Source organism: Vespula pensylvanica, chromosome 13 (assembly GCF_014466175.1).
Source record: "Vespula pensylvanica isolate Volc-1 chromosome 13, ASM1446617v1, whole genome shotgun sequence".
Lineage (NCBI taxonomy): Eukaryota > Metazoa > Arthropoda > Insecta > Hymenoptera > Vespidae > Vespula > Vespula pensylvanica.
The window spans coordinates 4,664,776-4,690,585 of NC_057697.1; the positions used below are offsets into that span (position 1 = coordinate 4,664,776).

A 25,810-nucleotide genomic window follows, 5' to 3' on the forward strand; every position below is an offset into this window, starting at 1 on the left:
AAATTGGATGGAAAAAAAATTTTTATATAAATAAAACCAATTAACAACATAGAATTATTAGTATTTTATAGATATATTTTATTCACTTATTGAACAAAATATCTTTTGCAAACACTTTTATCAAAATCGTTCCAATCAATAACGATTTGATCTTTTTTTTATTTTCTTTTTTTTTGTACTACGCAATAAGATTTTTCAAATAAATTTTATTATATCATTTCATTTTTCAGAGATTTGGAATAACAATTAAAACATAAAATAAAGTTGAACATCATTGACATTATTCTTCCGAACATATTATTGAAAATGATTTGATGCTTATAAACGTTAATAGTAAGTGTATCTTAACTCGTCAACGGAGATTAAAGATAAAGTTTAAAAAGAAATCGTCCCAACCTTGATCCTACATGTTTATCGCGTTATCTCGTCGTATCCGAAGTTCATTGCATTCTCCAATGATCATTTTATAAAATGATTATTACATTTGATGAAATACGAGAGAATAATATTTTTCTTCACAGATACGAGAGGAAGTGTGTATAATTTTTAAACGGCAGACCGGTTGTATGCGGCTATTAATTAAAAAACTTGCGTCACAAGATTTATTTTAAAAAAAAATTTTATACATCGTCCTTTGATTAAAAATTTATACAAAAAAAAAGTAAGTAATTTCTGTTTTTACAAGATAATTAATATTTCCGACAAAAAAGTCGGAAAATATTAGAAATATTTCTCTAATGATTTTATGCGATTGTTTTTTCTTAAAAATGAAACAAAATATAAGTTGATAGAAAAACATTAAAATAATTAATATATATATATAAATTGTCTATCGAATTCTAATCGTTTGAAAAATACGAATACTAATTACAGAAGTTACGTCATAAGGTTTATATGAAAGCTGTTATACGTGACACTTTGATTACAAATATACAGAAAATAAATAAATTTTGTTTTCAAAGGATAAATAATGTTCTTAGAAGAAGTAGATAGAAAAATATTAAAAATATTTCTTCAAATGATTTTATGTGATTATTAATTCTTGCAAATCACAAAAAATATAAATTAATAAAAAAAATGTTAAGATAATCAATATATATAAATTACATAATAATTATATATATATATATGTTTTAAGATATAAAAATATTTAATATATATAAAGCATATTATGTGTGTGTGTGTATAATCTAGTTGTCGTTTTATTTATACATGTGTATGTGTAAATCAACCTATTGAATTCTAATCGATCAGAAAATATGAATATTAATTATAAAAGTTATATCATAAGATTTATATAAAAAAAATTATTATAATAATCGATTAAAAATAAAACAAAATTCTCTTTAATAGGATAAATAATGTTCTCGGAAAAGAAAATAGAAAAATATTAGAAATATTTGCTTTAATGATTTTATGTGATTATTACTCCTTAAAAATTATACAGAATATAAATTAATCGAAAAATGTTGACAATTAATATATATATAAATTGACCTATTGAATTTTGATCAATCGAAAAACACGAATATTAATTATAGAAGTTACATCATAAAATCTTTATAAAAAAAAAATTATTATACATTGCTCCTTGAGTAAAAAGCTTTACAAAATAGTTAAATTCTGTTTTTACAGGATAAATAATATTCCTGAAAAAGAAACAGGAAAATATTAGAAATATTTGCTCTGATGATTTTATGTGATTATTATTTCTTAAAAATGAAGCGAAATATAACTTAATTGAAAAACGTTAAGATAACTAGTGTGTGTGTGTATTTATAAATTAAATTATCGAATTCTAACTATTCTTAATGTAATATACCAATATTAAATACAGAAGTTACAGAAATTTCATAAAATTTATATAACAAAAAAATGTTGTTAAGACAAATATAATACACATATAAGAAACGTTAAAACAATGAATATACATATATAAATCGATCTATCGGATTTTAATTGATTGGATGAATTCATACGTGAATTTCCCATATTTAAATATCATCAAACAGACAACTATGTTTTTTTCTCTATGAATTCAGAATTTCCAGTAAGATGATGTCAGCATACTATATAGTTTGACGAGCGAGAAGAACTGGAGGATTTAGAGAGGATAATTTTGCCGACATTCCCTTTTTCTCTCTCCCTTCTCTCTCCTTTCTCTCTTACATATCATCTTTGTATATTCGTATGTGTATTTGCGCCTGACGCGCGTGTGTTCCAAAGAGAAGAAAAGAAAAGAAAAAAAGAAAAAAAAAAGAAATAAAATAAAATTACGCGAGTTTACGAAAAGCAAATAGAAAACGTGTCGGCCATTATAAAAGAATTTCTGCCGTCAATAAATTTTCTTTTTCTTGTTCTTTTTTTCATTTCTCTCTTTTTTTTTTTTTCTTTTTTTTTTTTAAACGTATTACATAATCGAAATAGCTATATAAAGAGTCATGCGTTGGTATAATTACTCGTAACCTTTTTTTTGTAGAAGCGATCAGAATAACACTTTATAAGTAAGCAGTAATAACATTTTTTCTTTTTTTATTTTTAATTATAACACATCAAGTGTTTTATTTATTATTTGAAAAAGTACAATTCATCGTCTCGTTGTCTACTTGTCTCTTTTCTTTTTTCTTTCATAATTATGACATCAGTAATCGTAAAACCAAAAAATAAAGAAACAAGAATTCTTTCGAGCAATGATTTTTGAAATTCTTCGATAATTGTAACGTTAAGAAACATATGAGCGCATACATGCGCGAGGGTGTGAGTATTGATGTGTAGGAGTGTTTAAACGAGGAGTCACACTTCGTGGCTCCTACGAGACGGAACGAACGTGTATGATCGTAGAAATGACCGCATCTCCGTTTCCATCGATCCTTCGATAACGTAACATATAGCCGTTGGGTTTTCCTCGGCAACACCGAATTTCTACGTGCATGGACTCTTGCTCGATGCGAGAATGAGAATGAGTCATGATGACGAGGACTAAAAGAGTCGAAGGTCCTTCGTGACTTTCTCGTTATGGTATGTCTCAGCTCCGTTTCGATTTCGTAACGATATCAATCATGATCTTATTGTCGAGTTAACGAGTTATTCTATTATTTATCTCCGTATCTTCAAACTCATCTAATTATTTTTTATCATTTAACGTAACGTTAAATATTAATACGAGTTATCTATTAATCGGATAAATCATAATTAAAAATTATTCTTTCGTATTATTTTTAATTTAAAATATTACTTTTATATATCGCATCATTTTTAATTAAAATTATAATATTGGGTTTTATCTATGAAGTAATTAATCAATGATTTATTGACTAATGCGTTTATAACGAATAATAATTCGAATAATGCGTTATAAATTTTAAATATATCGTTATATGATTTATATTGTGTTTACGAAAGAAATAACTTAATAATTTTGAAATATAATGTAGCTCGTGAAAGATGCACCTATCTGTGAATAAAACAATTTAATGATTTATAATGTATCTACGAATAAAATGATTCAATGATTTTGAAATATCTGTACAGAATAGTTCGTAAATGATGCACATGTCTATGAATAGAATGATTCAATGTAATTTATAATGTATTTATGAATAAAATCACTCAATGATTTTGAAATATGTCTACAGAATAGTTCGTAGAAGATGCATGTGTCTATGAATAAATCGTTTCGATGTGATTTATAGTGTATCTACGAATAAAACGATTCAATGATTTTGAAATATGTCTATGGAGTAGTTCGTGGAAGATTCACGTGTCTATGAATAAATCGATTCGATGTGACTTATAGTTAATTTACAAATAAAATGATTCGATGATTTTGCAATATATCTTCTAAATAATTTTCGCGTGATAATAGATTCTAAATAAAATTCACATGTCTACGAATAAAACTATTCAATGATTTCGCAGTACACATACGCACATACGCAATGTTAGTAATCAATGATTTTTTGGATTAAATCTACGAATTAATCACGCCCCTGTATAATATTTATGAAGACGATATTTTTTTTTTAGAAAATAATAAAGGATAAATTGAAAATTGTTTCAAAATAAAAAAAAGCAGGTTGCGTTTATTTATTTCGTGAAAAAGTTTTATAATATTTAAATATATATATATATATATATATATATATATATCATTTTAAACAACCATATTAATTACTTCAAAAAAATTTCATTTTAATGCTTTTCACAAGAATGAAATTTTTTTTTAATAAAAATCAAATTTGCGTCACAAAACTTCATAAAACCGTAATAATATATAATTCATTAAATTTGCGTTTGATATAAATACATGTTTTCAATGTCTCGTTTTTTAATTTGATGTTTTCTCTGGTCAACATATTATTCACCAATGAAAATTGGTCAGTGGAATGAATTAGATGCAGAAAGATATAAACAAAATTCAACGATTATTAAAATATTTTTAAAAGATGCCTACATGCATACGTATTTATCCATGAAATATTGAGAAAATGTTTAAATAAAGTCGAAGAAAATAAATGATAAAATGGCGATTTTAGAAAAAAAAGAAAAAACATAAATCTAAAGAAAAAAACAACGAAATAAATGATGTATGATCATATCGCAATTATAAAAGGTAAAAACGTTGATTTTTATTGAATTTTATTTTCTCATTGGGATTTCCGATTTCATTGACGATTCCTGAATAATTATATTGCTCACCGGAGATCTTATATTATGTTGGAACGTTACGGTTAGAAAGTCGTTGAGACTAGTGATCAGAGTAGTGGGAAGAAACCTTTTTTAGTTTGTTATTAACTTAACGTCTAACATCTAGCTTTGTGGGTACATATTTTGAAAATAGTTCTTTAACATCATCTATCAATGTACATCGATACATAGATCAAGAGTTGCGAGATTATGCCCTCTTTGTTTCTTGTTTTTATCATTCTTATTTTATTAATCATCCGTTTAGTATTTCTTTTGTTTCATTTATATATCCGGTTCTATAATATATACATTTTATGTGCTTCTATATATTCTCGCTCTCTCTCTCTCTCTATATATATATATATATATATATATATATATATACACACCCCTACACACACACACACACACGTACGCACGCACGCACGCAATACACATACAGGTACACACAATATATATATACACATACACACACACAATATATGTATATATATATATATATATATATATACACACACACACACACACACACAAAATACATATGCTGTAATTTATACTTGTGTAATTTTTTTAATGAATATTGAAATATATTTGATAAATGCGATATATATGTATATATATTTATTTACTTATTTATATTTATATTATACTTTAATATAATTCTAATATAACATTCTTTTTTATTTTCTATATATTTTTCTTTATTATTTTATTATTTTATTATTTCTTTATTATATCTATTATCTTCTATATATTTTTCTAGGAAAATCGATTTCTTATAACAGCTACAATATTTACAGTTAATTCAATATATTAATCTTTTTTTAATCTACCTAGTATTCGTTTTCATGGAAGAGCTCGTTCAACGTTCATTCGTGCTAGAGAAGCTCGATACTGAGGGCAGTCATTGAACCTGACCTTGAAGAACCGGAACGATTTAGGTTTCGTAAGCGAGAATCGAGAACTCGAGATATTACTGAGTCTATTATGCCGATCGCAAAATCGTTATTAGTCGATTCTTAAAGATTTTGACAAAATTTTTTTTACAAGATCGCCATTTTTAGATTATATTTATTCTTATTTTTTTCAAATAATAATTCATAACGATGACGTTATTACTAGTTTCTGTTTTTAATGTTAATTATCTCAACGCAAGGATTTCGTGATATTATTTCTACGAAACTTATAAAATAATTTTTTTGTTTACTTTTCTTCTCTTTTTTCAATTTTTTTTTTTTGTATTCTAACCGTAATTATTCATTACAACTATCCTATTAGCAAATATAAGTATAAATCATATATAAGTTTCCTATTAAATTATATTACTGAGAAATATATATTTCGAACTTTAATATTTCTATCTGTAAGAGAGAGACAGAGTAAGAGAAAGAGAGAGAGAGAGAGAGAGAGAGAGAGAGAGAGAGAGAGAGAGAAATATAAATGATAGAATTAAACTAAATAAAAGATAATATAAAAAATGTATATTAACGAAATAAAATAAAAATAAATTATAATAGTATTAATTCGTAATAGATTAGAAAATTATGTATATGTATTAATACATAAACAATATGTATATATATACATACATACATACATAACACATATACACAGCATGCACACATATATGCACGAACATTTACATACTCGTATACATATACGATGTGTGTGTATATAAGTATATATTTCTTTTTTTAGACAAAACTATAAAATAATAAAAGAAATATATAAAATAAAAAGTAAAAAGAGAAAAATAAAGCTTGTTTGTCGACATCATCAAGATGTCGTAATATAATCGACCTTCCAGTAAGACAGACGCATCTATTTTATCTGATTGGACCACACTTCTATTTGCATATAAAAGATAAAAGAAAGTGACTATCGAGGACTACGACTTATTATTTTTGTTTTCTTGTTAATGACGTATGTACTCACATATGTATATATATGTATACATTTGAATGTTGAAATCTCAATCAGCTATATTAATTTTCTACATTCGTTTCACGGTTTTCCCGATATTCAATAATAATAATAATAATATTAATAATAATAATAATAATAATAAGAAGAAGAAGAAGAAGAAAAACAATAACAATAATAATAAGAACAGTGGAGCGCCTACTCGAGTCTCGATTAATTTTCTCTCTTTAGTCATCTCTTATGATCTGACAAAGAAGACATTCTTGTTTCGAATTAATAAGTCGACAGGTACACTTATCGTCTTTTTATATAATAATTTGTGGTTTTCTTTTTCCTTTTGAAAAATTATACCCAACGTTTTATTAATTTTTTGTTTCCTCTTTTATTTTCTGTTATTTTCTAACGTCACTAATCAAGATAATTGTTATAAACATTTTAAATAAAATCGATGAACTATTGAATACATTATATATCAGAAAAAGATGTATGTGTGGGTTTGTATGAGAGTGAGAGAGAGGGAGAAAGAGAGAGAGAGAGAGAGAGAGAGAGAGAGAGAGAGAGATGAAAAAAAAAGAAGAAGACAGAAAACAAAGAAAATTTTTTACTTTTTTATTTTTTAAAAAGAAAGTAAAAAATTTTATAGAAAAATTTTTTACTATTTTCTTATCTTTATCCTAGATCTTTTGAAAAATGTATAAAATAATATTAAAATAAAATTGATACAAAAAGAAATAAAATACACACATACACATATATATCGAAAGATGACTTCTTTTTAACATCAATTCATTCGTAAATAATGAATCTCCCACAACCCATTATCCTTTATGTGACGTTATATGTCTGTCATTTAAAATTCGAAGGACGTATGTATATACGTAGTGTAAGACGTATGTCGGTATATTCGCGGTAGCCGGATATTCGTTTGAATGTTTGAGAATGAAAAGATGCACCAATCCAACATATTCTTCGATGCAATTGTCACGCGAAAAAAACAGGTTCGCTTCTTCCAAGATGAATTGAGATTTTAATCACTATCCGATTTACGCGTCGATAAAATATTACATCTTATACTTTTCCAAGCAAGTTAGACAATTTTAAGACTAATCGTTCGAATTTATACAGTTGATTTATTAATTGAGAAATTAATTATATAATTAATTAATTAATTAATTGTTCGATTAATTACATGTTATATCACACGTTGAGCTTCTTTTCATTTAATTATGATTAGTTTTTCTTTTTCTTATTAATTTTGATAATTATCGTATCTATCCAATGTTATCTAATGTTATAAATTAATGTAGGAAATAAAAATAAGTTATTAACATTATAAGTTAGATATGAATTTATAATATTCATAATTGAGTTTATCAATAATTGTTTTTAATTATTTTTAGATAATAATTATCTTTAAAATGATTAAATAATGGCGAAATTAATTACAAAAAAATATATATAAAATTTGTAATACAATAAAAACAAAAATCGTAATTTTTTAATCCATGTAATGTTAAATCCAGTGTAATAAAAAAAAAGAAAGAAAAATTAAATACAGAAATTAGCAATTTTATTACATTAAATTTAATAATTATATTAAATAAAAAAATTAAATACTAGAAATTATTCTACCGTGATTTTATTAATGCAAAGTATCTTCTTCAAACATGATATTATTAAAACGTTACTTCATTTAATTGTATATTATAATTACTATGTCCCGAATCGTCACCGATTAAAATATAACGGCATTAATCTTGAACGAATGTTTGCATAATTAGTTACAACATTTATTTATTTTTTTTCATACATTGGATATACTCATTTGAATTACAAACGAAGTGCGAATTTCAGCTTATAATTTTGGAAATTTCCTTTATTATTTAACTAACTTGTTAATAATAGAATTACCGATATAAAATAAAAACTGACGTTATTTTTCACAACATTTTTTTATTTAAACGAAACAATAAATAATAAAACTTAAAATAAATTTATTTTCTTTTTCTTTTTATTTTCTCATATTTAATAAAAAAAAAAAAAATTAAGAAGAAAATGAAAAAACAATATAAAATAAATGTTTTTGTTTGTTTGATATTTTTTTCACTTTTTGTTCGTTTCGTTTCTCTCTCTCACACACACACACGCACGCACGCACGCACGCACGCACACACACACACACACACACACACACACACACACGCATATACGCATTTACATTCTCCCAGAGGAACTTTTTTAAACATCGTCACAATAAAGAGAACCGTCCGTTTTTCTCGAATAATAATTTATCATTGCTTTTGATTAAATTATTATAGAATTTTTCAATAAAAAAAAATTCCCCCCCAAAAAAATTATACTTAGAAAAGACATGATATGGAAATGCCGCTTATCAAAATCGGAGATAATATTTCTTCCAATCATCGACGAAGAGGGATACCCCAAGATCGTAAAATGTAAAACGCTTCGTTGAAGTGAGTGGACCTTGACAGTGTCGAGTCTACGTGCGAGTTTCTACCAGCGAAAGTTTTGTCCAATCTATCGAATAGATTATCTCTAATTCCTTTTTTATTTTGATTAATTTATCAAAATATTTAGAATTACACGAGTATCGAAGTTATTCTTTATTTAAAAATTTTCGGTAATAACGTTACAACTTATCGTATAGATTCATCGAAAAATATCGGAAAGAAAAACGAGTCACGATTGAGATCGATTGGCAATTATTGCCAGACGTAAAATCCACTTGTCTGTCGTATATAAGATGTTGTCTCGTGCAAGAGCTTCAGTCGTTCTTGACTCTCTGACCACAGAGATACTCTCGTTCATATAGAAGAAAAAACAAATCAAAAAGAAAAAAAAAATAAAATAAAACGAAACAAAAGAAATATCGCGAGTGACAACCAACTAAATCACGAAGTGAGAACACCATGAGATTGTTCGTGTGTTTCGTGCCAGTGTTGGTACTACTTTTCATTCAAGATTCCTTTGCTAAACCTGGTGAGTTGTAAATTTTAACGATGATATTACAAAAAATTAATTTTTACATTTGACTATCACCTTTCAATACAAATTTTCGCAAATTTTTTATTACCACGACGTGATATAAACGTGACTTTTATGGAATTTTAGAAATAACACTTTTTTTAACACTTGCCATTTATTTTTTCGTTTCATACTTGATCTTTTCCATGAAAAGAAAAAAGAAAATTTATTTGAAATCAGTTTCCATGTATTATTACATTATATATTCTTTCCTGTTAGCGTATAGCGTATAGCGTATAGCGTAATAGTATTTACATAAAATATATATATTTCTCTTTCTGTTTCGGTCAGGTTTACTTCGTGATCTGACATCAGGTTTATCAAGTGGAGGTCTTTTGGATCCACTTGGATTATTTAATAAAGGAGATAAGAGTCAGGCTACTGCCAGTAGCAATGCTCAATCATTAGGTACCAATTTGAATCTTGGACCATTGGGTCTCTCCACCAATTTGGCATCATCCTCGGCATCAGCAACAGCCCATGGGGGTGGTTCTGCATCTGCCAAGGCAAATGCTAATGCTCAAGGTTATGGTTATAATGGTGCCAATGCCAACGCCAACGCCAACGCCAACGCCAACGCCAATGCTGGAGCTTCAGCCAATGGTGGTGCACAAGGTAAAAAGAACATCAGAAAAATTTGAACATTTTATAGTATATGTAATCGTCAAAAATTTTGTCTGCGTTTTTTGGTTAAAACAAAGATGATCGAAAGATCAGTTAGAAAATATTTTCGTTATCCGTAATTGTTCTATCCAAACTAGGCTATGATGATTCTTCGAGTCTTTACAACGGTGGATCTTTAAATAACAATGGTATTACTGGCAACTATAATTTAAGACCAAATGAACCTTATTCGAACAATGTCTTTCCTTCGAATGGACAATATGGCGGTTACGATGGTTCCTCACGTAATTCTGGAAATGCTCAGTCCAATGCTAATGCAAATGCTGGTGCATATAGTGGTAGCAATGGAGGTACTTTCATTCCATCAAAACCAAGTCCATCTTTGGGACCAACTTATGTCGCTGATTATGGCCCATCTTATCCTCAGTACCAAGGAAATAGTGGTAGTACTTCTGGACATTCAAATGCACATTCTAGTGCCAATGCAAATGCAAATGCTAATGCTAATTCTGGTAGGACCGAGCATGGATATAACGTGCCCGAATCAATTCCTATAAACATCCCACAAACGATTCAACGACCACAACCTACCCTACAACAGAGACCTATAATAATAACTCAATCTCCACCAAACCCGATAATTCGGCAACCTATACAAAATTCAAATGGTTACTCCAGTGCCAGTGCAAATGCAAATGCTAATGCTAATGCTGGTAGGATTGATCATGGATATAGAGCACCAATAATCGAATCAATTCCTATAAACGTTCCGCAAAATATTCAACGACCACAGCCTGTCCTACAACAAAGACCTACAATAATAATGACTAGACCCTCACCAAACCCAATACCTCAACAACCAAGGCCAATTATTCATAGTGTTCCTGAGTTACATAATTCGGCAACACTACCAGTTGTTATCGTCGAAGGTCCGCAACAACAACCAATAAATAGACCGGGTGTCTATCATCAACGTCGACCTCATTACCATCATCCACATAGACCAAAGCAACAACCTATTGAAATCTTCGTTATCGAGGATGACAGCACTCCGACACAAGCTCAAGGTGAACTTCGTTATCGAAAGATGTCTTGTTCTTCTTCATTGATATACCTATGTATATATATTTAACCAAAAAGAGCTAAAATGTTAATTGGGATGAACTTCAAACATAATTCTATTATTGTTATGTTACTCACAATCTTCTATGAAGAAAACTCGATACAACTGCAAGAAGAGTTTATCTGTATTGCTATTTCTTTCTCGCTAATCTTCCATAAGGAGATCTGATAATCTGTGAGATATCTCATGTATTTAATTCATCCTGAAATGGACATATCCTATTGTTATCTGCATACACTACTAAAATGCAGAATACTTCCGCTTGAAAATTGTGTCCTTGTAACCATTATAACTAAACTGATATATTCATTAAATTTTTACAGAAATACGACAAAATACCCTTCCATTTTATTTATCATTTGTGTACTGAGTATCTGATTTACTTACTAGGTTTATGTATCGCACTTTTGTTCGTTCATGCTTAATTATGTCTGATTATTGTTCTTTGTAAAGGTGTGAATGTACGTTTAACATAAAAAATATTAACCATTTGTTATTTTTTTCAGGTGGATATCAGGGCAATTACGGATCAAATTCAGGCGGTTCCGGGCAATATAATGGAAATTATGGTCCTGGAACAGGTCATGGAAGAGGAAATCCTTTCCTAAATGGTGGTTCAACTAGTAATGCCAATGCCGCAGCTAATGCGAATGCAAATGCTAATGCTAATGCGGTTGGTCAGTCAGGATCACTTGGATATAATGGTGGAAATGAATATCTTGGTAATATCGGAGCAAACAATCCTTTCCTTGGTGGATCTGGAAGTGCTGGAGCAAATGCAAATGCAAATGCAAATGCAAATGCTAATGCTAATGCTCAGGGACATGGTCAAGGACAAATTGGAGCACAAAATCCCTTTTTAACTGGTGGGTCTAGTAATCTTGGTGGATCAGGCAATATTGGTAGACCTTATCAAGGCCATGCTCAAGGAATACCTACCCAACTTCCAACGAAACCAAATTGTGGTGGTTCAGGATGTAACAATGGTCCTTCTATAATAATAATTGATCAAAACAAACCTAAAGGCATACCAACGACTCTACCAAAAGAAATAGATTCTGGATATTACGATGGAAGCAACGCAGGAAGTTCAGCGAATGCTAATGCTGGAAGTTATGGTGGTGCACAAAATCAGCCTGTTAAAGGTGTCCCGATCATTTTAAACGGACCTAATTACGGTGGTCAGCCTAAATATCCAAGTACCGGAGGATCAGGAAACTTAGGTGGCTATGGAAGTGGTAGTGGCTCTGCAGGATCTAATGCAAATGCTATTTCATCGGCTAATGCTGGAAGTTCTGGATCTGGATCAAGTGGTTATGGTGGACAGGGTAACGTACCACTTAAAGGAAATCCTATTTTAAATCTTGGAGGATCTGGTTCAGGAAACTTGGGTGGTTATGGAAGCGGTAGTGGCTTGGCAGGATCCAATGCAAATGCCGATGCATTAGCTAATGCTGGAAGTTCTGGATCTGGATCGTTATCAGGTGGTTACGGTGGACATGGTGGATATGGTGGAGGATATGGCGGTGGTTCATCAGGTAGTTCTGGATCTGGAAGTTCAGGATTCGGTGGAAATACTGGCGGAGGTGCATTAGGAGGAAGTTCTGGATCTGGTGGATTAGGATTCGGTGGAAGTACTGGCGGAGGTGCCTTTGGTGGGAGTTCTGGATCTGGAAGTTCAGGATTCGGTGGAAATACTGGCGGAGGTGCATTAGGAGGAAGTTCTGGATCTGGAGGATCAGGATTCGGTGGAAGTACTGGCGGAGGTGCCTTTGGTGGGAGTTCTGGATCTGGAGGATCAGGATTCGGTGGAAGTACTGGCGGAGGTGCCTTTGGTGGAAGTTCTGGATCTGGAGGATCAGGATTCGGTGGAAGTACTGGCGGAGGTGCCCTTGGTGGAAATTCTGGATCTGGAGGCTCAGGATTCGGTGGTGGTTCTGCCGGATCGAGTGCCAGTGCTAATGCCAATGCAAACGCTGGCGCTTCCAGTGGATCTGGTGGTTATGGAAATGGAAACATAAAGGGATCTGGATCAGGCTTTGGAGGATATGGTGGACAAGGTAGTTCAGGCGGCTACGGTGGAAGTCATGGAGGTTCAGGAAGTTTAGGTGGAGGATACGGTTCTTCTGGATCAAACGCTGCTGCCAATGCTGATGCTAGTGCCAATGCTGGAAGTTCAGGTGGTTCAAGAGGATCAGGATATGGTGATGGATCAGGCATACTAGGAGGTTATGGAAATAAGGGATCTGGTTCTGGATACGGTGGAGGATCAGGTACTTTATGATTCTTCTTTAAACTCTACTAAACAATAACAGATAAATTCTCGGTTGAAAGTTGAAATTACCCTAGACTATACATTTCTTTAACATTTTTGACCAAAATTGTAGCTTTCTCTCTCTCTCCCCCCCTCTTGCTCTCTCTTCTCTATTCTCCTTCTCTATTTAATTCGCCTTAACAATAGCCGACTAACAATAGCTTCATTTCATTCGTTCAGCGACCGAGCTTACGAGAATCGACCGTCATTCAGCATCAGACGACTTGACCAAATCATCGTCAGCTGCTTTCGTCGAAGCTGTATCATCGGGTCTGATCGTAATTAAATGATTCATCTGTTCCCTTCTACAGGATCAAGCGCTTATTCCGACGCTAACTCTTCTGCTAGTGCCGGTGGATCGTCCCATGCAACTTCCAATGCAAAATCAAGTGCATTTTCGAATGCTGGTGGATCGGCTAATGCCAAAGCCAACGCTGAGGCATCCAGTAGTGCTACAGGATTCGGATCGAAATCATCGGCATCGAGTCATGCATCTGCTACTGCTGATACTAGTGACATGCTCGTATTCACGGATTGAACTCAATATTAAAACAAGGATTTATCAGGCATTTGATAAAGCGATTCCTATATGTTTCATCTTCGCAAAGTGACCAATAATATTAATTGCACGATTTAGCTTCTCTTTTTCTTTGTTTTTGTTTTTGTTATTCTTCGAATTTTTATAATTCTGAGCGTACTTCTTGCCATTGCAATATAATTGTCTTTTGTAAATATCTTTATTCAATTTTTTTGTATTTTTTCTTTTTTTTTTTTATGTCAACTTATGCCACACTGTTTCCAATTGTAAACAATATATAAGATATACGTCGAGTAAAACTTTTTTTTGTATAATTTGTTTTTATTTTTTATTCAAAGATATTGCAAAAAGAGAGGTCGTGTTGTTTGATAGGTAGAATATTTTTTAATGGATGTAGGAATCAAGTAATATGATATAATACTCGGATTATACAATATCTGCTTAATTTCCGATAGAACACGTGACTAATTGCTAATAATGTCGAATCGAAAATAATACGAATCATTCGTTCACGTTAGAATTAAACTTTGTACAAAACCGGTATAGCAGTTTGTAATACGTGTAACCAGGCATGTTATCGTGAACTATAATTGTATTGTTCATTTCTGTGTCTCCCTCGAGCTATTTGTCGATATTGTTAATCTTTAATATCTAATATTAGATTATACACGTAAATATATATATATATATATATATATATATATATATATATCCTCGCTTAGATAAATTATTTCGATTTAGAAATGACCACGATACATTGATACGAGTTTTATGAGATTCCTGAAAATCATGGGATTCACGTAAAAGTATTTAGAATGAAGTGTTTAGAAAAAGAAAAATTCAGTATTTTTATATTCATTTGCGATGAATCTTTTATGAAACACATAGACGCACTCACTTACGCATCTACATAATTTTGAATGTAAGATATTAAAAATTTAATTGTGATTTTTTTTTCAAATATGAATATTATGAGATTAGAAAGAAAAAAATACATAAATATATGTATATTTATTAAGAGAAGATAAGACAACTGTAATCAATGTTCAATTTGTCCTATGTATTTCCGTGCGATTTTTCTTCCGGTTTTTTTTTGTAATTCATAGATAATTACCGAGAATTATTTTAACATCGAACATTATTCGTTTCGGATTTTCCTTGAAATTCTCCTCTATTATCAACTTCTTATCTCATATACGCTCGATGTAAACATTCTCACATTCTCGTCTCTCTTACATAATATTTTACTGCGCGTCTTATTTGTAAGCACTAAAAATTTGAAATAAAATTTACGATACATTCGATATACTCGGATTGTCGTTAGAAAAAAATCATTCTTCGTGTTTTTACTTTTTTAACATCGATCTTTTCTATTCTTTATTTCTAAAACAATAAGGATTAGAAAAAGATTATAGATTAGGAATAGTGTTGAATCTTGTAAAAAATTTACACACGTATACGTTATATATTTGATATATAATATTATGAAAACTTGTGAGTTATTGAATTTGTTTAAATAACTCTATTAAAAATTTTCAATTTTTTCGATATTAGTAAACATTTATATATTTACATAGATATACAGATATATAAAAATATAATTATAATTATAAAATAATTAAGTAATCACAGAAATTTGTTTTCATATAAATTATCACGATTTAACGATTTATATTCGTCTTTTGTCAAAATTGTATTATATATAATTTATTTAATTTATCATTTGTACGATCTTTAAAACAACGTAACAATCAAATTCTAATTACACATTAAAATGATTTATCTATTTTGATCTACGTTTTCTTTACAATTCTTAATAATACTCTAACGAGACATTAGATATCTTGATTTAAATAAAATTTAGTTAACAAATTAATCGACGTATTTACCTAATACAAAACTGTAATCATAAAAATGATGGGATGAAAACTATTATTTCTTTTATGCTAATAATTATCTGTTTGATTTTTATATCAATGAATAACTTCATTTATTTCACATACTATATTCTAATTCAAAAAGTATGTTGAAAGAAAGTATTTTTTCTACATATAACAATAATATACATCTTTTTCTTGACCCTTGAGAACATAAAAATACAAATATACATACGTATTGTTATCACATTGTTTATTTTTATGTACAGAGAGATCAGGAGATATGAAAGAAACAAAGAAAAAGAGATAGAGAAAGAGAGAGAGAGAGAGAGAGAGAGAGAGAGAGAGAGAGAGAGAGAGAGAGAGAGTCATAAGTGCAAAAGATTGTAATCATAAAAATGAGATAACGAAAACAATCGTAATTCTTTCATATTACTAATTATTTATCTGCTTTTCAAATTAATGATCGTGATCTTATTTATTTAACAAATTAATCAACGTATTTGTCTAATTATCTAATACAATATTGTAATCATAAAAATGATGGGACGAAAACAATTTCAATTCTTTTATTCCAATAATTATCTGTTTGATTTTCGTATCAATGAAGAATTTCGTTTATCTCTCGACAATATCCTAATTCAAAATGTTTGTTTAAAAAAGCATTCTTTTTGTATGCCAATAATATTTTTGTTGATTTTCTAATTAATCGAGTTAAATAATATAGACATATAGATATACGTATCGTTTTTTTATTACTTACTTATATACAGGCAGAGAATAGAAGAGTTGAACGAAAGAAAGAAAATGATGAAGAAATAGAAAGGGAGAGAAAAAGAAAAAAAGAAAGAGAGAGAGAGAGAGAGAAAGAGAGAGAGAGAGAGAGAGAGTTATATATATATGTATATGTATATACATACATAATATATATATACATACACACACACATACACAATGTAATGAAAGAAGTAATTCTTTCATACCGATAATTATTTGTCTGATTCTTTAATCAGTTAATAGTTTTATTTATATATAAGACTATTCTAATTCTAAAAAAAATGGTAAAGAAAGATTCTTTCTTATACCAATAATATATATATATCTTTTTGTTGATCCTCTAGTTGGTCGAGTTCAAGGACTAAAAAGAAAATATAGAAATAAATCCGTGTCCTTTCCAATCAATCAACAATTTCATTTATCTGTAAAACAGTCTTCTAAAAAAGACGCTATGAAAAGCATTTTTTCTATACATACCAATGATATATATCTTTTTGTTGAACCTTTAATCGATCGATTTCAAGGACATACAAATATAGATTTAAGTCCGTGTCATTTCGAATCAATCATCAATTTCATTTATCTGTAAAATAGTTTCCTAATTCTAAAAAAACTCTTAAAAAAGCATTCATATACATATATACACCTATGTATCTTTTTCTTGATTCTTTAATTCGAATACATAAACAAGCAGGCATAAAATATGTCGTTTCAAATTAATCAACAATTTCATTTATGTGTGAAACAATATGCTAATTCTAGAAAACCGTTAAAAAATTCTTCTCTGTCCGTATATCAATAATATATATATATATATATAATATGTGTGTGTATATACACATTATATATATATACATTTTATGTATAATGTATACATACATATATATACAATATATATTATATATATATATATATATCCTTTTGTTCATTCTTTAGTAGGGTATAAGAAGGGTATGAAAGTTCAAGAACATAAAAATATAGATATAAATCTGTCGTTCTTTTATTGTTTATTTATATATACAAAGAGACCAGGAGAGGTGAAAGAAATAAAGAAAAAAAGAAAGCATCGTATACGCAAGAGATTGTAACCATATTTAATGATAACAATCCTAATTCTCTTATATCAACAATTATTTGATTACTGATTTTCTAATATTTGATTCAACAATTTCATTTATTATTAAGACAATATAATTCTCTTTTCGTATACTAATAATTATTTTTTGTTGTTACTCCCAAATTGTTTAATGAGTTCGAAAAGACATAGAAATATAAAAATACGTATCATTGTTTCATAATTTCTTTATATACCAAAAAAAAGCAAGAGAAGATAAAAAAAAAGAATGGAAAAAAGAAAGAGTCCTAGATGCAAAAAATTAAAATCATAGAAATGATGTATGATAACGATCTTAATTCTCTCGTACCAATAATTATTTTGTCCGATATGTAAATCAAACAATAATTTTATTTATCGCTAAAACAATATTCTAATGCATAAAGTATTCTGAAAAAAAGTCTTCTCTCTTGTTATACTACCAATAATATATATTTTTTTGTTGGTCCTCCAGTTGGTCGAGTTCGAGGACATAGAAATACAGATATACATGTCGTTCTCTCGTTGTTTATTTATATGCAGGAAGAAACAAGGAGATGTGAAAGAAACGAAGAAAGAAAAAAAAGAGGGAGAAAGAGAGGGAGAAAAGAGAGAGAGAGAGAGAGACAGACAGACAGACAGACAGAGAAAGAGAGAGAGAGAAAGAAAAACAGCAGACAGAGAAAGAAAGAGAGAGAGTCGTAAATGCACGTTGGCATTGTACCATTGAGGCGAAATCCTTTTGGGTACGTGTGAAAAAGAATGGACAAAGGGAAAATGAATCTTCTTGGTTCTCAGGCGATCTAACAAGAGTAGAAGCAGCAGCAGCAGCAGTGGCAGCGACAGCGGCAGCAGCAACATCAGCAGACGGCCAGACGCATATACGGATTAACTCGTTTTAAAGAGATCCAGACCGTATGTTCGGTCACGGTACTCGCACTCGATCGCGCGATTCAAGCCAGTTATGCAAGGATGCACCACCACCGGTTTTTCGTTTTAAAATCGCACCTACACGTTCTCTCTTTCGTGCCCATACTACTACAAACTAGTCTACTCTTTCCAACATGCTTTTTAAACAACGCTCTGGAGGACATTTAAAGATGTCGGTCTTTAATACAACACAGAGTTTCTTCGAACGAATCGTTGCTTAACTTCCGTTTATTTTTTATTTCTTTTTTTTCGAAATTAAAAAAGTTAAAGGAAAAGTTAGCAACTTGTAAATAATTATTATAGAAATTATTATTAGATATATATTATTATTATATAATTATTATTAGAAAAAATCGAGATACAAGATCTTTCAAAAATAGAATTTCGGATTGAAATCTTTATTTAAAATGTATTTTTCTATTGTAATGTATTCTTCTAGTTCCAAAAAATGTATCAAGGTAATGTTTAAATCATTTTCGTTTCTTTATAGATCTTCTGGAAAAAATTGTGAGAAGATGGATATATATGTAGATTATATGATAATATATTTTTTTTTATCAAACTTATCAAGGTCATCATAATCATCATTATTACTGCGACTAATTTCGTTGGTGATCTTGGTTCTTTACAAATAATTTGTCACTATTTATAAATAAATAAAGTGCATGGTTAAGACAAGAGAGAAACTACCCTCTTCTCTTGCAATTTCCTGAAAAGCAAGACTTTCTTCGAACGAATCGTGCTTAGCTTTCGTTTATTTATAATTTTTTATTTCCTTTTTCTCCTTGTTTGTTTTTGTTCCTTTCAGAGATTAAAAAAGTTAGAGGAGTTAGCAATTAGAAAAAATCACATTAAAAATTAAAATACAATGGGATTTTTCAAAATCAAAATTTTGGATTGGAATTTTTATTTAAAATGTATTTTTTAATTTTGTTCCAAAAAATGATATACTCAAATAATGTTTAAAATATTATATTTAACATATCATATTCGTTTCTTCATAGATTTTTCGGAGAAAATTATGAGAAGATATATATATATATATATATACATGTGTGTGTGTGTGTGTGTGTGTGTGTAAATTATATATCATATTTTTTCTTATCAAACTCGTCAAGGTCATCACGATTATCGTTATTACTGGGATTAATGGCGTTGGCGATCTTGGTTGTTTACAAACATTCTACGTCACTATGTATAAGTAAATAAAGTGCATAGTTAAGACAAGAGAGAAACCACCCTCTTCTCTTGAGATTTCCTGAGAAGCAAGTTTCCTTTGTACCGAAACCAGTCACCAGATGTTCTTCAAAATAAAACCAACGAAACAACGCCAGGTTCGATGCTGTGAGAGAAAGAGAAGGAGAGAAAAAGAGAGAGAAAGAGAGAGAGAGAGAGAATAGTAGTAGAATCTTCGGGAGAAGAGAAGAAAGAAGGAGAGAAGAAGAAGATAAAGAGGGTTGGGGTTTAACAGCACAAAGGGAAGCCAAAAGAAGGAGGACTTCTAAAAAGCAAAGACGTAAAATGGAGATTCGAAAAGCTCCGTGCAATGACCGGACGATCTGCACACGCGATCTTCTCAGTGCCGCAGCCTTCGTTTTCTGATACCCTTCTCTTATTCGTTCAATTAAATCGACTGAAAGATTTGCGATAACCAATTCAAAATAGTATTTAACAAAAGTAATTCAATTGACTTTTTAATAGCTATTAAATTATAAATTATAAATACATTTATACCCGTCTTTGAGATTATATATTATAACAGAACTCAGTCAATGTCAATGTAAATATTTTTGATTAATTTGAAATAATAAAATAATATAATAGGAATGAATTTTTAATGAAGGATAAGTATAGATATATTTCATGTTTTAAGTAGAACGAATTTGTTTTCTTTCTTCGAAGCAACAGATTTGTTTTCTTTCTTTTTTTTCAACAGAAGCCTCATAAAATTTATTTGCAGTCGTCTGTACTTTACATATAATAAAGAAAAAGTTCGAGTAGAAATTAATTTGTAATACATTAAATAGACCATCAGTGAGGATCATCACTTGTATACTATACAGTCTTCATTCAGAAGAAAATTTATCGAACGCGTAATTTCACACAAATTTTTCAACAATTATTCAACACGTGTTATAACGAATCTATTCTATAATTCGTTTATCCTAGAATGAAATATAACAAATGAACAAAAGATATTCGAAATATTATTATCATTATCAAAATCATAGAATTCGCTTTATAAAAAATATAAAAACAATGATCACTTCTTCCAGCTGCTGGTAGAAAATAAAAGATAATAAAGACGAACCAGAGTCAAAGGAAGAAAAAGATGAATAGATGGTTTCACTTCGTAGTTCGTTAACCACGCTTTAGACGGCCCTGTCGGGCACGCGATTTTACCAGCCGGTAAACCAGTCAAGAAGAAGAGCGAGATAGAAAGAAGGCAGACGTAGTGAATCGTATGTAGAAAAGAGATAGAAAATAAGAAAGAGAACGAGAAAGAGAGAGAAAGAGAGAAAGAGATAACTAGAAAAAGAGAGATAGATAAAGAAAAAGAGAAAGATAGTTAAAAGAGAAAGAGTGAGAAGTAAGAGAAAGAGAGAGAGAGAGAGAGGGAGCAGAGAGAAACAGAGATGCGAAGAAAAAAAATGAAATAGAAAGTGGTCTGTCCAGTACAAGAAACTACAGTCTCCGACGCTTTTAAAGCGCCTCCTCCCGTACATGGACCACGCTGTGTTCCTGTTTTCCACTCACTATAGCGAATGCACACGGTGTTCTCTTGAAGGTTCCCGCGCCATTGTGCCCGCATTTCTCGTGCGGTTGTCGACTCGGAAAGTATCTTCTGGTTATCCTCGGTGAGTAGACGACAATTTCTTCCTTCTTTTTCCACTTCTCCTTCTTCTTCTTCTTCTACTTCTTCTTTTTCTTCTTCTTCTTCATCTTCATTTTCATCTTCATCTTGTTATTCTTATTTTTATTATTATTCTACTGTTTAACATTTAAATGTTCGCATTATCTCCGTTCGAGAGTGACGTTGAACGAATTTCTTCTGTTTTTATTTTACTGAGGTCAAAGTTCATAACAAGCTACGATAATTTATCGTCGAACATTTTTCTTTTTTCTTTTCTACTTTTTTTTCTTTTTTTTTTTGTTTCTTGTTTTTTTCTTTTCGTAAAACGTCGAACCGAGCAGTGAATGATAATATTATTTCGACGTATTATATGGGATATCGCGTTGTGCTGATTCGTAAATTAAATGTAATATGATAACAATTGTGAAATTTTTGTGTTTGTTTGTTTGTTTGTTTCCGAAGGTCTAAAAGGAAGAAAAAAAAGAAAAAGAAAATTCGAAATTTTTGGAACACGTTCAAAATTACATTTTGAAACATGAGGAAACTTTTGGCTCTTTTGGTAATCGTATTGGCATGTGTAATGATCAACGCTCAAGGACAGGTACCCCCTCCAAAATGTAAGTTGCATGTGCAGTTCTTTGTTCGATATGGCGTTAGTATGTTAGACGATTAGATGACGGTAATGCTTTAGAAAAAATAAAAACTTTATATATATATATATATATATATATATATATATAAGATAGTCTATATAGTGTTACAAATGTACACTTCCTTTTCTAAATTAATTATTGTAATATATGTGAAACAAAATTTTTAATATTTTATATGATTAATAAAATATATATTAATATATATATTTTATCTATCTATCTATCTATGTATATATATATATTTTTTAATATATATATAGCATCGATTTAATTTATTCACTTATCATGTAATTAATATCGAATTAAGTAATAAATTTTCTAATCTTTCGAACAGCATCAATTTATGGAACAACATTCGACGAAATTGTCGTATCGTCCGATTTAAGTGTACGAAGAAAATCTAAGGAAAATCGCCAAGGCAAAAGATTACTTTCGAACGTACCATCGGGTACTACCGGTTCGCCTGAAAAATCAACTCCAGTTGCATCCAGGCTCGTGTCAAGCGACGGGAGTCGTATTACACCAGTGGCTAGAGCAAAGCGTGAATCTGTTACACTTCAAACAAGGTGAGAGTTGATAATGTTAATTAAACAATTTTTAAAATGATTAGAAAAAATTTTATAAAATGTATTAATTCATTTCAAAACTCACGACAATAGTTTGCAATAACATACGAATTAAACGTTACATCATTATATTATTAAAAAATTTAAACAATGATTATTATATATAAGTAATAATAATAATAATAATAATAATAATAATAATAATAATAAAAACGATACGAGGATTATACATAAATTATGAACTGTTACAATTGAAGCTTATAAAAAGAAAATAATAATGATAATAATGATGTATAAAAATGTATAAATTAATTCATAGAAGGATTAAATTCTATGTGAATTTTTCTTTGTTCTCTTTTTTTAATACTATTAGTAACAAATATTTTAGATATTTGGATCTGGGAGTCGCGGGATACTTGCTGAAGTCTCAAAAACGATAAAAAATTAAACAACGAGGACAACCGCACAAATCCCCACCCTCATCTGTGATCACACGTTTCGACTATCTTTCGGACCCGGCTCATGTATCAAAAGTTTAATAAAAATTCTTCTGTGTCATAACATTTCCAGCGTGTATATGTTCAATATCAGTATCCTAATTAATAAATTTCCCGATTGATTATCCTTTCTCTATCTTTAAATATCTTATTTCCATATACAAAATTGAATTTCTAATCTTAAACTATACATATTTATTATAATTGTTTTATCTATTAATATTAAATATTGATACTCTAATATTAGGATTATCAGGATATCAATATTAATATTAGTAATTATTTATTTAATACGTATAAAAAAAATTCTTATTTCCGTTTATATTTTTCGTTTTTCTTTTTTTCTTTTTTATTTCCATAAAATTTGAATCAAATTTTCGGAAAATTTTCGTTTGTAATAAATTATATGGATCACACTGATAATAGATATCACGTATATAATATAATAATTGATCCCTTTTCTGTTAATTTTTGTTAGTTTTTAATTTATATAAGAAAAATAAATTAAAAGTCGAGCATGTAGATAAAATTAAAATTAAAAAAATAAGAGAAGAGGATAAGAAGTTGTTCATAAAAAAAAAAAAAAGAAAAGAAAACTAAAAAAATAAAGAAAAAAACACGAAAAAAAGAACAAAACAAAACGAATCTTGTGCATTGGATGCAGCCTAATAAGCATCACGTCACGAACGAACAATACGTTTGCCGCGCAATTCTAATTGGCAGGCATTCCGCGTTCGGCTGTGAGCTGAAAAAATCGTTTGGCTGAAATATGGCAAGCCGGTCTCAAAAGATAGCCGCCATCACGATCGTCATGCCGCGATGTACCAAGCAACGAGTTATGCACCCCCTACCGTTTGTAGCACGAGATACTACGCGAGCACGTGACACGCACCTCCAAAATGTGAGTGAGACCCACGTTAAACGACTTTCTTTCTTCTTTTTTTTATCCCTATAAAATCCGATAATGAAGTCCAATAAGAAGAACGTTCAATTTAACTTGACGGTCTTGAATATTTTTATTACTTTTTTTTTTTTTTGTTTTTTTAATAATTCAAAAAGAAATGTTTCTGAACGAAATTTTGTACGTCCATATAGTGTACTAAAACCGTTTTCTTTGATTCATTTATTTTTTTACTCTTTTTTCTTATTCATTTAAGCATTATAAATCGAATAGAAATAAAAAAATATATATGTATATATTAAACGAAAAATGCATAGATATATTTGAAGATATAATGATTACGTAAGAAGAGTCAGGGTTAAAATCTTATTTTTAAAAATTATGTTTTTTTATTTTTATGTTGTTATTACGATAAAAAATCTATTTTGCAATGGTCCAAGCGATCTCGTAAATAAGTCCATTAATTACGACGGACGGGAAGGACGCGCAAGAATGTAAAAGATTAACGTTGGTTACTCGAAAGAAGACCGTTGAATTTTGATTTACGTCAAAGTTCGGCTTCGGTAAACAAATGTGCTACCACGTGGAATACGAGATAGTTCGCGAAGGGAGGTAATTTCGTATTCCGTGCATTATTCGCAGCTAGCGTCATATATTTTATGGTGAATGCGTGGCTAGACTCGCGGTCTTTCCTGACATCGGAGTTTGTCATACTTTTAATTTGACATCCCAAACGTTGAATCTTAATATAAGAAGGACCATCGAGTTCTAACATTTGGATTACATCAACAAAAAAATATATATATAAAAGTTGATAACAAATGAAATATTTGAAGATCAGGAAATGTCCGCGTTAAAATTTTATTTTTAAGAATTACGTTGTTCTTATATTATAGAGAATATATTTCTCTATGATCTCGTAAATAAGTCCATTAATTATGTCAGATAGGAAGGACGCACAAGAATGTATAAGATTAACATTGATTACTCGGAAGAAAATCGTTGAATTTTGATTTACGAACAAAGTTCGACTAAACAAATCGATAAATATTTTATCACGTCGAATACGAGACAGTTAGCGAAGGATGGTAGTTTTTGTATTTCGTTCATTATTCGCATAGTTAACGTTATATAATATTTTATGATGAAGTTATAATTATTATTTGACATTCTAAGCATTGAATCCTGATACAAGAAAGGCCATCTGTATCCTGTCTTCTGGATTAAAAAAAAAAAAAGAGAAAAGAAAGAAAAAATAAAAAGAAAACCTTTTTTTATTAATAAAAAATGTTTTTTCTTTCATTTAATGATTGCAACGTCGCATATTTTATTTTTAATAAAAGTTTTGTTTATTTACCGTAAATAATATTAGTATGAAATAATAATAAAACGCATGACATTTTGATCAA

The 25,810-nt window shown here is 29.6% G+C and overlaps 2 protein-coding genes across 4 annotated transcripts; both read left to right on the forward strand.

Moving 5' to 3' along the window:
* The first annotated feature begins 9,381 nt into the window (after positions 1-9,381).
* LOC122633690 (uncharacterized PE-PGRS family protein PE_PGRS46-like) lies at positions 9,382-15,587 on the forward strand. 3 transcript variants are annotated; one of them, XM_043821911.1, is made up of 6 exons: positions 9,383-9,609; positions 9,946-10,269; positions 10,416-11,345; positions 11,908-12,963; positions 13,084-13,674; positions 14,027-15,587. In XM_043821911.1, exons 1-6 carry the CDS (start codon positions 9,540-9,542, stop codon positions 14,251-14,253), a joined length of 3,198 nt encoding a protein of 1,065 aa, XP_043677846.1. In that variant the 5' UTR covers positions 9,383-9,539; the 3' UTR covers positions 14,254-15,587. The 3 variants fall into 3 exon arrangements, with proteins under 3 accessions (XP_043677845.1, XP_043677846.1, XP_043677844.1); XM_043821910.1 differs by having other exon boundaries at positions 9,382-9,609; positions 11,908-13,674; positions 13,896-14,036; XM_043821909.1 differs by having other exon boundaries at positions 11,908-13,674.
* A 6,011-nt stretch (positions 15,588-21,598) lies between these two features.
* Positions 21,599-23,566, forward strand: LOC122633691. The gene is made up of 4 exons (XM_043821912.1): positions 21,599-21,788; positions 22,247-22,401; positions 22,772-23,003; positions 23,392-23,566. Exons 2-4 carry the CDS (start codon positions 22,320-22,322, stop codon positions 23,441-23,443), a joined length of 366 nt encoding a protein of 121 aa, XP_043677847.1. The 5' UTR covers positions 21,599-21,788; positions 22,247-22,319; the 3' UTR covers positions 23,444-23,566.
* The last annotated feature ends 2,244 nt before the right edge of the window (positions 23,567-25,810 follow it).

Excerpts from the sequence above, each read along its gene's own strand:
- LOC122633690 (XM_043821909.1), top strand. The coding sequence starts at position 9,540 with ATGAGATTGTTCGTGTGTTTCGTGCCAGTGTTGGTACTACTTTTCATT. Across the intron at positions 9,610-9,945 it reads AGATTCCTTTGCTAAACCTG|GTTTACTTCGTGATCTGACA; the intron begins GTGAGTTGTAAA and ends TGTTTCGGTCAG. Across the intron at positions 13,675-14,026 it reads TGGATACGGTGGAGGATCAG|GATCAAGCGCTTATTCCGAC; the intron begins GTACTTTATGAT and ends TCCCTTCTACAG.
- LOC122633691 (XM_043821912.1), top strand. The coding sequence starts at position 22,320 with ATGAGGAAACTTTTGGCTCTTTTGGTAATCGTATTGGCATGTGTAATG. Across the intron at positions 22,402-22,771 it reads ACAGGTACCCCCTCCAAAAT|CATCAATTTATGGAACAACA; the intron begins GTAAGTTGCATG and ends TCTTTCGAACAG. Across the intron at positions 23,004-23,391 it reads TCTGTTACACTTCAAACAAG|ATATTTGGATCTGGGAGTCG; the intron begins GTGAGAGTTGAT and ends CAAATATTTTAG.